The sequence below is a fragment of the Perna viridis genome, chromosome 11 (assembly GCF_037379345.1).
Source record: "Perna viridis isolate PV_CMFRI_1.1 ecotype Kerala chromosome 11, ASM3737934v1, whole genome shotgun sequence".
Classification (NCBI taxonomy): Eukaryota; Metazoa; Mollusca; class Bivalvia; order Mytilida; family Mytilidae; genus Perna; species Perna viridis.
Window position 1 is genome coordinate 31027678 of NC_142455.1, and position 12278 is coordinate 31039955.

Below are 12278 nucleotides of genomic sequence, written 5' to 3' on the forward strand. Positions count from 1 at the left end.
CTTCCGATGTCGCATGTCACTAATGATTTTCTAGTTATTCAACATTACATCTCCGATAGAGGGACGTTAACAAAAATAAAATTTATTTTAAAATGCGGAAAAAACAATGAGAAATAAAAAAGTAATGGCCATCAAAACACCTTTTATCATAGTCCACACACTGCTTTAACACAAATCATAAAAAATGACATCACCGATATATTTGACATGAATTCTTATATTCACCCAAACGTGAAAATATAAACATTATAACGTTATCATCAGTCAGTTTACGTGTTTCTCCTACTCAAATAAGATAAACATTTACTTTACATCACGATATTGCTACAAAAATCTATTGATGCAGGTGATTAATGTAAGAAGATCTGAATAAGACAGCTGTAGTTATAAAAAGGTCAAAGGTCATTTTAAATTCTTATATATGCATCTATGCAGGTGCATTGCACACCAGAATAGTGAAAACCTACGATCGTGGGTGTTGCATTAATGTCAGAATGTTCCATTAAGCAGAATCTGGGACGTTTGCATCGATATTCAAATTGTATAGGTATTTAAATAGAATCTTTATCCCTATTTTTTTCTAGACTGGATGTATTATAGTAAACCGTGCATCAGCATATTCGTCAATTATTCGCTCAAACTTTTCATAAAAACTGAAAATAAAAAAAAAACACCTTCAGTTTATTTGTACACTATTCCTGTTTTCCGACTTACTCAAGCAACTACATGTACCACCAGTTTTCATGACGCTTAAGTAAAAAAATTATTTCTATTGATGCAAGGTCTTTTTGTACTTTCGAAAGTTTCCATACAAAAAGGGGATTTTCGAACTACAACTATATATTTTTATGAAACGCTGAAGTGCTTATTTCTATTGATGCAAGCTTCTTTGATTTTTTTCAATGAAATTCCTACTTACATTTTAGATTAAAAGGACGTCAATTTTTCAGTTTTCTACTAAAACTAAAACACTTTCTTCAATTTCAATTAATCTTAGGTGATTTATTTATTTCTATTGATGTTAGCACCCTTTCGGATTTTCTAAATTTCAAATTTAACAAATTTACGAGGTATTGGACTGTTTATAAATTATATATATATATATATATATTGACCCATCGGATCAAATTGATACAGGGAAGAAGACAATCTTCCTGCATCAGTATGTGAATAGAGTTGTCACATTTTGAGACAATCTTCCTTGTATCCATTTGATCGGATGGAGCACTATAGCGAATAGAGTTGTGACATTCTGAGACAATGGTATAATATTGATTTGTTGTGACATGTATCGTTAGTTTGATCCTCTACCCTACATAACAACACTTGTAGATGGTCTGTTATGTACTACCATACATCGTGTACTAAGTCACAGCCCTAGATATATTGTATAGAGCCTAGCTAGCCGAGTGGTCTAGCGCACTGGACTTTGTGCCGGCGGTGTTGCCATAGATGTCACAGCGGTATGAGTTCGAGTCCTGCGGAGGGAACGACAACAAATTTGCTTCGAAATTGGAAAGTTCTTACTTCGTTGGGAATTTTTGCGATGCAGATTTTTGGTCGTTCCCTCCGCGGGACTCGAACTCGTACCGCTGTGACATCTATGGCAACACCGCCGGCACAAAGTCCAGTGCTCTAGACCACTCGACCAGCTAGGCTATGTCCAATATAGCTTTTGCTGTATATATACGGCGATTTTTCAAGTCAGATAAAATCCCTCAGTATGATGTATTTTTATCTTTACCTATGGTGGGGAGTTGTTATTAAAAGGGGGATTCTTTAGATCAACAAATATTGGGTGTTCATATGAAAATAATGATATTTAAACTGTATTGTTTCTGGAGATTTTCTGCCGCCTTTATTAATTAGACGGTCGGTTATAAGTGTTGACAGGTTCCACTAATATAATACAGTATACAGGTAGAAGTTAATCCTAAACCAAGGTACAGATTTAGTTTATAAAGGTTAGTGGCGGCGGCTCAATAGGGATTGCTTGATTGATTGTGGTTTAACGTCCAATGGCAGATATTTTATGAACGATTTACCAATCGAACAAACCCTGCTTTGTACTAGTCCGACACGCTGAATTGAACTTTTATTGAGCTTGATCACAGAAGCAACAGTCCGCAGGTAGGCGTTCTACCCGACTCGGACACATTATTCTCACTCCGAACCGACCTGTCGTCACTTTATCTCCCTATATACCGCGTATTTGGCGTAGAAACAGTGACTACCCAATTTTAAAAGGGAGGGATCTGGGGAGTAGAACATTCTATCATTGGAAAATCAACTTTGTGCAAACTAAGCCCGGAAACCCGTTCCTGTTGAATAAAATTCTAGAACTGCCATTACAAATTGATGAAAATCATATTTACAATCAATACACAAGACTTATAATAATATCAAATTACTCTAAAGTGCTTAAGGAACCAACCAGTTTTGACATTACTCACTGAAACAGATTTTTCGATCATAAAATTAAATATGTATCACTCGTTTTTCAATTTTTATTCCAAAGCCATTCTGTTGAATTGTGTTGGTCTTGTAAATAGGATCATCTAAAGTTACATGTCTCCTAAAGCAGAATCTTGCTTTCCTTTCAATTTATTTTGTTCTATAATTATACATTTGACCTAGCCACATGTGCACAAAATATTTACAGTCTGATTAGTAGGAAGTACAGTCATTATCAATGAGGAAACAAAAGATGATAAAGGGATAAGATAAGAAATGATATAATTTTAAAAAGTTACCAGGCGCGTAGCTGAGGCCAAATTGAAGTGTAGGCAAAATTATGGTAGGGGGTCCAGGAGGGGGGAAGGCCCCCCCCGAAGCTCCGCGGAGATAGCGTTTTAGAGCATCATTTATGCCTCTCCTGGATGTATTAAAAAAAATTGGCAAAATTAAGTGCAGGCAAAAGCTTTTTTGCCTAACGGCAGCTACGCGCCTCGTTACTTTAAAGGAATTAGCAGAAAACGAGAAGCAATGACGAATGAGAAGGACAAGTTTAACAGGAAACAAATGGGATTTTAGATAAATCAATGATAAATGTAACAGGATTAATTCATGATACAATTTTCATGTCAATCAATAATTCATATAAGTACACTGACCTCAGTATTAATACGAAGTGTGAAGGGAATTTTTCAAAAAAAAACTATTCGAAACTCATTGCCTTCCTTATTTATAATGGCTGTACAAAAATAGATTTTGGTTCTTAGAATTTCACCATAAAGACATGTTTTACATTGAAGAGGCTCTGCCTTAAAAATAAATTCCCGTTTGTTGTTCATCTATGAAGTTACTATGGTTCTTTCTTAATGCATTACATTTTCTGTTTTTCCAGGGCTGTAGTTGGATCTATAAAGGCAAATTTTTCAAATGAACCTGCTATTGATACGCCTGGAAATGTTTACAAATGCAAGATTGACTTCGAACAAAAAACGCCCTGTGCACCGATGGATATAAGGTCACAAGGTGAGTTAAACACTTAAACAGTTACATCAACCACTATATATTAGGTCCGTCGGTACATAGAACACAACAACATTGCTATCAACCTCTGGATAAAAGGTCAATCGGTTAGTAGAACACAACATCATTCATATGAACCACTGGATAAAAGGTCCATTGGTTAGTAGATCACAACAACATTCATATCAACCACTGGATAAAAGGTCCATTGGTGAATAGATGACAACAACCACAGTCCCATTAACTGCAGCACGTGAGGTTAAACAGTAAGTAGAGCACAACAACAGTCCCATCAAACATGGGATATATGATTAATCGATGAGTAGAACACAACAATAGTCCTATCTGATTAATCGATGAGTAGAACACAACAACAGTCCTATCTGATTAATCGATGAGTAGAACACAACAACAGTCCCATCGACTATGAGATATACGATGAATCGATGAGTAGATTCGACAAACTATAAGTAAAACCAATAAGATAAATGTCACAACGTACAGTGAGTAAAACATCAAAACAACCCGTCTACTGCTAAAGACATAAAAACAAACAGTGAATAATTCACTGCAAGGGTTACGTTTATACAATATGCGATGCATTATGTTTGTACCTTCAGAACTGTAAAACTCGGAACGGCGACGGGGATGCCGAAGTGTGATAGTCGCGCTGATCTGCGATGGTCAACACAGAAGTACGTTGGGTGTGTAACGCGCGGATGTGCGTTGGTCTACGCTGTAGTGCGTTGAGCGAAGACGCTGACGTGCGTAGGTATCCTATTCTAGTTTGTTTTGCGAAATTTTACGTGCTTATTCGCGTTTCAATGGGAGATGTTACTGCATCGACTTTCGTTCTTGTCATGACCATTTATGGCCTGACGATCCCAGCACGTAACATGTACCCCTGGCATGTTACGTGCTAGGATCGTCAGGCCATAATACGGAAAACCTGACCGCAAATCATAGTAATGCAACGTGTTGGGAAAGATGCCACGTTCCTCACACGTTAAAGAATCTGTGGTGTTCTATTAAAGTAAGAACCATTGGGCTTTGCCATAGGAGGCTAAATTGCCCTACCTTACCCACCCATTATCCTTATGTCATGTCCTATTTTTATTTTATCATTATTTTATGTTCATTGTATCATCCTTTTCATGTTCATCGCCCGGATATAGCTGAAATATTGCTGCTCGGGCGTTAAACCCCAACAACCAATCAACAAGCTACCAATCGGTGACTGTTTTTTGAACAAAAAGGTATGGAAAAAACTAAGAAAAGCAAAATTTGGCAAATGGTGAATACATGTACATGGACATGTAGGTCATGGAGAATTTTGTCCTGCAATTTGAAAACATGTTGATACATATGATAAAATTCATTGGAGCGTTTGGTTCGATTTATTCATTAACCTATGAACCTTATTGGCGCCTCTTTGTGTTTTAGTCGAGAGTTGATCCCATCGTCAACACTTCGGGCAAAAAACTCAATAACACTTTGACCTACTTTTATGAAACCTTGGTGAATTGTTCAAATCTATTGACGTAAGCTCCCTTTCGATTTTTATAAATTTCAGACTTTTCGTTTCCGTGTAATAAATTTTATACTTAAAAGGGGGATTTTCAAGTTCGCGGACAATAACTCAAAAACGCTTTCTCCAACTTTTATGAAACTTTGGTGAATTATCCATATCGATTGACACAAGCCCCTTTCGATTTTTATAAATTTTCTTTTCTGTGTTATGAATTTTTATACTTAAAATTTAGGTGGGGGGTGTTCCAAGTTTTCGCACAATAATTCAAAAACACTTTCACCAACTTTTATGAAACTTTGGTGAATTGAAGTAAACAACCTTCCAATTTGTTTAAATGTCAAACTTTACGTTTCCGTGTTATGAAGTTTTACTCTTTCAAAAAAGGCAGAAACGGCCAAGGAAATCGTTGAAAATGCACCATTTGTTATGATATTGCCAATTTTTTTTGTGCATTTTTTATTTACTTTGGGGGTGGTGGAGGGGTATTTGACAGGGCTCACAATATTTCTAGTTGATCAATAACTTCATTAAAAGCATAAGGACAAGTTAAAAGGGCAACGGGTGTATCATGCGCTTAGAGCGCAGCTCTTTATTATATAGTAATTTCAAAAATTGGAAGTATGAACCGACATGCATTAAATGAAAAAAAGTACTTTCTGATTGCATGTAGACTAGTATCATACCTGTAGAACCATTTTAAAAAGCCTAGTTGGCGAGTGATCTAGAGCCTTATATTTAGTACAGGCGGTATTACCAAATATTGCAGAGCAGAAAAGGGTTTCGAATTCCGCTAAGGAAGCGACCAAATTTGCATCGCAGTTTAGCTGTCATTAATTCTAGAGTTTGGATGTACATGTACCTTCGACTTGTATATATATGAATGTGCATCCTTGCATCAACATTTTATGTTGATCCTGGCCGAGCATGCTATATGTCTAAATAGTAATGTACTAAAAAAGTAAGATGGTAAGTGTTCCCACATTCCATTAAGCTTCTTATATACATGTATACCGTCACAAAGAATATAGGAATGCTAGACTGAACGAAGTATTCTGTACATGATTACGATTCTTAATATAGGAATGCTAGACTGAACGAAGTATTCTGTACATGATTACGATTCGTGATACAGGAATGCTAGACTGAACGAAGTATTCTGTACATGGTTACGATTCGTGATACAGGAATGCTAGACTGAACGAAGTATTCTGTACATGATTACGATTCTTAATATAGGAATGATAGACTGAACGAAGTATTCTGTACATGATTACGATTCTTAATATAGGAATGATAGACTGAATGAAGTATTCTGTAGATGATTACGATTCTTAATACAGGAATGCTAGACTGAACGAAGTATTCTGTACATGATTACGATTCTTGATACAGGAATGATAGACTAAACGAAGTATTCTGTACAAAATTACGATTCTTAATTTGTTTTTATTGTTGTTGTTGTTTGTTGTTCTATTCCTATTAATTCTAACTGAATTTTATTTAAAAATACTGGTTACAGTTTGTTTAGACATATTTACCCATTAAAAACTGTGAAATCCGCGTTCTGGGTGATTAGAAGTAGTAACTGTAAATCATATCGTATTTGAAGTTAAAGTGTGCTCTCCTTTCTTCTGAAGGAGAAAGGGCAATACGGCTCTCATTGGCCTTAAATACAAGTGAAAGTTAGTCATAATGTGTTGACATTTTTAGTTGTGGGTTGAGACTTGAATCAGTAACAAACGAGAAAACATAAAGATTCTGATAATTGTTCATTTAAAAAAAAACTAATTGCAGTAATTGTACCAGTCATATTAGAGACAGGGAAATGGTGTCCACATCGAGGAAACCAGTTTATTTTTAGTGTATACATTCATTATTACAATGTTGATCATATGTGAAAAGACTAAATTCTTTCGTATGTGTGGACATAGTTTTCTCAATGTAGATATGTCTAAAAAACAATAACATTTACAGATATGGCTAAATGGCCTGACCTACCCGGATTCGAGGAAGACAAAGAACTCCTAGGAGCTTCAATGGCAGTTATTGATGAAAAACTAGTGGTAAAGTATCGTAACAAAGACTGTCTTGTAAAAAATATGTTCCTGATATCAACACAACACTCATATTAACAATAAAGATATAATTGGAAAATAATTTGGTCAGTCTGGGTATGTTCTCACATTTCTACAACAAGGTACCGTGATGATTATATCAGATTCAAAATCTCAGCAAGTCATACGCCTTTATATTCAACCATTTTTCGCAGTTTAATTTTCTTGTGTGCTGATCTGCAAGATAACTTCTAATTTATAATCATAATTAAAAATTAAACGAATGCCATCATGAAGCTGTCGATGGTTGTTAACGATATTAACACTGAGTTAGATGTAACACGTTTGTGGAAGTGTAGGAGGTGAAGGTCAACAGACAATAATAATGCATGATAAAGTCACATGTGAATTAGATTGGAATATTTAACTTTGATACCTGCGTACGTCACACATGTGTAAAACCCAGAAAATCGTATTAAAATTATGCTGGTATTTTACAGCCTAATAAATATAATCATAAAGATGAAAAGAATAATCATTTTTAACTATACATTTATATTTAAGATATGTGCGCCTCTCTGGAAAAACATGATTCCTCTCAGGCGTAGTGGGTTTGTACATCCCACCGGTATCTGCTTCAATGTTGACAAAAGTTTAGACGTGGACACTGTAACAACGCAAATGTTCAAGGCAGACAAGTTAAATAAAACTATACGAATAAACAGAAATGATTTAACTTATGAAATGGCAGAGATTGGATTTGCTATTTCGCCTAAAAAGGTAGGTTGTATAGATATGTCACTGAGATTTATACAGGCTTTAATCCTAGTATAAATCGGTAGATAAAAAGATTAATGATATTTTATCACGAGTAATCATATTTATTTTTAAGCCTTAATGATTGAACAGGGCAATAATGAATCATTTGATTTCGGTTGAATGATGAAACAATACATGCAAAACCCTGATAAATGCTATAATTGTTAAATAGAGCGCAAATATGGCACAATACCCATGATATCAGTATGAATCTCAGCGAAATAGAGAATGACATAGATTCAAAAACTGATAAAACAGTAGCAAATAACAAGATATAGCATGTAAAAATGTATTACATAACAAAACAAAAGGACAGAAATTGCTGCACCGAGCAACAGATGATCAGTATGCTCAGGTATAATGGGTATGGAGTTTTCACATCGCAACTCGTACGTTATGCCAGAGCATGCCGTAACTACGCAGACTTTTTGTATCGCGTTAGGACTCTTACAGTTAGGCTTCTGGGACAGGGTCATGTTGCTACAAGTTTGAAATCATCACTACAGAAGTTTTATGGTCGCCATCATGAACTCTTGGATCGTTACGGTGTATCCATCTGACCATTAAAACTGATTCGTTCATCGTGTCATAGTTTTCCTTTCCTTTTTCGTCTACCCCAGACTTGACATTTTTATGAGCAACTCGGTGGATGTTTCTAGTGGAGTCCGAGTTGCTCATTTGCTTTTGTTACTTTGTATGTATTATTTTAGTTACTAAATGTTCTTTGTTGTGTATGTATGTTTTCAATGTTTGGTCTTTGTCCCTGGATTACTTCCTTTTGATTTCCGCTAGAACTTTGGTTCCCTTAATTACTCTCCCGTGTATTTATCCACCAGAACTAAATATTAAAGAGCCTACTGACACAGCTTCCTACGTGTCATTTTATACCATCATCTCGAAATCGACGACAGTAGTCATCTCAGTATAAACAAATATATGACGAACACGATGTTTTTTTTTTATTTTGAAGTTATATATTTCCATTTCTTTGCCTGTGTAGGAGTATACAAGCTTCTCCTGCATGTGGTGTTTTTTTCTCTGTTGTTAAGGTATGTCAGAACTAGAAGCGAATATTCTGGTTCTTGAGACGCCACTGTTGTCCTAGAGACAGGCTTTTGGACCAAGGTTATGCGCTTCATACGCTTTATAAGAAGGTTTTATTTCCGATACCCATAATTCATTGAAAAATATAATATTCTGTTTCTGACAAACATATTATAGACTATGGATTTTTGTATTGTCTACAAATTAATTTTATGTAGTTTTTATACGACCACAAATAAATTTTAAAAACTGTATAGATCTTTATAAAATTATATCACAAGGTGCCATACCACAGCATGAAGTCTGGTGTTGATTTTTTGAGATGTAAATTAAACCTTTTAGGAATTGAAGGAAATAAAAGGACAAAACAGGCTTTTTCGTGATATTCGTTCAATAACTGGAATGTATAGATCTGTATAAAACTATACCATAAGGTGCCATGCCACAAAGGAAACATGGGATTGATTTTTTATAGGGGGGTGGGGCTTGTGACTTGAACCATTTAGGAATTAGGGGACAAAAATGGCCAAAAACAGGGCTTTTTTCATGATACACGGACAATATCTAGAGTAAATGTTAAAAGAACTTTTTGAAATTGTTCCACACTGTGTCATACTACAAAAGGAATGATTGGAATGATTTTGGGGGTTGTGACTTGAACCATTTAATAATTAAGGGCCACAAAAGGGGAACAATATTTTCCTGATATTATCTGGAAAATAACTTGATCTCGAGTGAATGGATCTCTTTGATATTGTACGAAAAGGGGCAATGCTACCAAAGGAAGGCATAGATAGATATTGTGGGTTATGGCAAGAACTATTTTGAATAAGGGGCCGAAAAGACGCCAGACGAAAGCATTTTGTATGTTCGGACAATAAATTGAGTCGATGTAAATGAATATGTTTTAAATTTTACCACAATTTGCCATTCAACAAAAAGAGTGTTGAACCTGAATTTGGGGGTTGTGACCTAAACTGTCAAATAATGAGGGGCCTAAAAGGGGCCAGAAACCAAACATTGTTAAAGTTTAGACAATGACTTTAGTGAAAATGATTGGATCTCTTTGAAATTGTACCATAAGGTGCCACACCACCAAAGGAAGGCCAGAATTAATTTCCGGGGCTTGTGACTCGAACCATTTAAGAATGAGGGCCAAAAGGGGGTCAGAACCAACAACTTTCCTGATGTCCCGACAATAATTTGAAAAATCCATAAACTTACACCGCAAGTTGCCGTACACATGATACAGTAAGATCTCGACAAGATGCCGTACACATGATACAGTAAGATCTCGACAAGGTGCCGTACACATGATACAGTAAGATCTCGACAAGATGCCGTACACATGATACAGTAAGATCTCGACAAGGTGCCGTACACATGATACAGTAAGATCTCGACAAGATGCCATACACATGATACAGTAAGAAGACGACAAGATGGGTGCCATACACATGGTACAGTAAGAGGACGACATGGTTTGATTTGGGAATATGTAACTTGTACCGATTAGTAATTAGGAACAAAAAGGGTCACATCATTCCTTGGCAAATTCATATCCTGTGACAAACATTTCATCTCAATCTAATTCAGAGATCTATCAAATAAGATTAAATGTTGTGTCCATACTTGGAGTTTTAACATGCGTTCAAATCTGTATCAACAGTGTGTGTTAATTATTCAGGATATTTGTTCATGGGATAAGGTAAACATACTTGGTTGACAACACGAAAAATGTCATATTTTTAGGTGTATACATACACTGTTTGAGACGTTCACGTTTCCCATTTTAACGTTCGTGCATCGTTTATCGTGCGTTTACACATCGCTTTGCGTTCGTTAAAACGCACGATAAACGCACGATAGAAGTGTTCGTTTATTTTTGTACTTTGATTATTTCCTTGATTTAGCTGTTATATATTTTTTGCTATTATTATTTATATAATTTCATTAATTTTATTTTCTATTTTTGCTGTCTTCATTATATGTCAATATTATTATTTTTCGTCGTTCGTCTATTGTGCGTTTAAACGCACGACATGAGCGTTCGTTTAAGGAGGTAGACCTAGGGTAAAGGACACAACCCTTAAAAATCATTGGAACATTTGTATTCAGCATTTTACATCAATCTTATGTAAGAATCTAATTAATTTAGATTCATTTTATTCTGTTTCAAACGATATCTTGAGAGGCTTTGGTGAAATTGAATATAATACAAACATATCACTGATTTCATGAGCTATGTCCCTTACCCAAGGTCTACCCCCTTAAACACACGATAGAAGCATTCGTTTATCGTGCGTTTGGTGAGCGTTTAGCGTGCGTGCGTGAAACCTTAACGTCTCAAGGAGTGTACCTGTCTTTTGAGGTGTAGTGAGGTAGGCATATACATTAAATAGGTGCATTAAATTGAATGTAAGTGTATTACACTATTATTATATACTATGTGGTGAGAAATTAAATGATTTTTCAATTTCTACAACCAGTAACCAACAAATTTATATGAAAAATATATGTTCAATGTGTTAGTGTTTAGGGACTTACATTTATTCTGCTTTTCCTAATTACTAGGTATATTTTTTTTCATGGGTGAATCCATGGGAAGGGGGGTACATTAGCCTGTCTTTTATAAAATTGAAAAAAAAGGTTTTTATTTTCAATGTCAAAACATGAACAAAATACTCTAAAAGGAAATTAATGGTTCATAAATTAGCCTATTTAATTGTAACATTAACACTGTTATGTCTTCACTGATATTGTTCATTGTTTATATTTTCTGTTTTGACTACACTACTGAGTTTACCGATTTTGAGTGATGACAATTAATTCTGCCCTTTTGCATTGAAACGTACTGGAAGTATTAAACCGTAGTGGAAGCAGGGGGTTAGGTTTAGCGTGATTAAAAACCTGACACAACCCACCTATCATTTTAAAAATGTCTGTACCAACTCATTTTCCAACTTTTCGGTTTTTACCCTGATTTTGCCATGTGTTATATCGACTTTCATTTTGAATATCCCTTGTTGATTACTGCCTAGATTGTAGCAGACCGGTTATTTTGTTATAACCACAGCTAACTCAGCGGTGAAATCATTGTGAAGGTGATCTATATTTCTCCCTTGAAGAATTAAAAGACAAATATCATAAGGACTAATGTAATATCCCTTTATAGTTAAGATTCTTTTCATTGTTAATACAGATACCATTTAAAAATATACCACGAAAAAATCTAATGAAATTCAGTAAGTTGCACTCTTACATTTAAAGCCAACGACTACTGTTATCAATCCGTTAGCTTAAGTCTTATTTTTCTCACGGCAGCTGTAAAGAATTAACATACCTACATATGAAAC

General features: G+C 35.2%; 1 protein-coding gene across 1 annotated transcript in view; it reads left to right on the forward strand.

The window, feature by feature from the left end:
- The window catches only part of LOC148603709 (integrin alpha-9-like), a 35216-nt gene that overhangs the window by 2321 nt on the left and 20617 nt on the right, over positions 1-12278 (forward strand). Inside the window, exons 2-4 of the mRNA XM_088553198.1 lie at positions 3347-3477; positions 6980-7068; positions 7624-7839. Coding sequence (XP_088409324.1) covers positions 3347-3477; positions 6980-7068; positions 7624-7839 — 436 coding nt within the window. The remainder of the gene's footprint in view (positions 1-3346; positions 3478-6979; positions 7069-7623; positions 7840-12278) is intronic.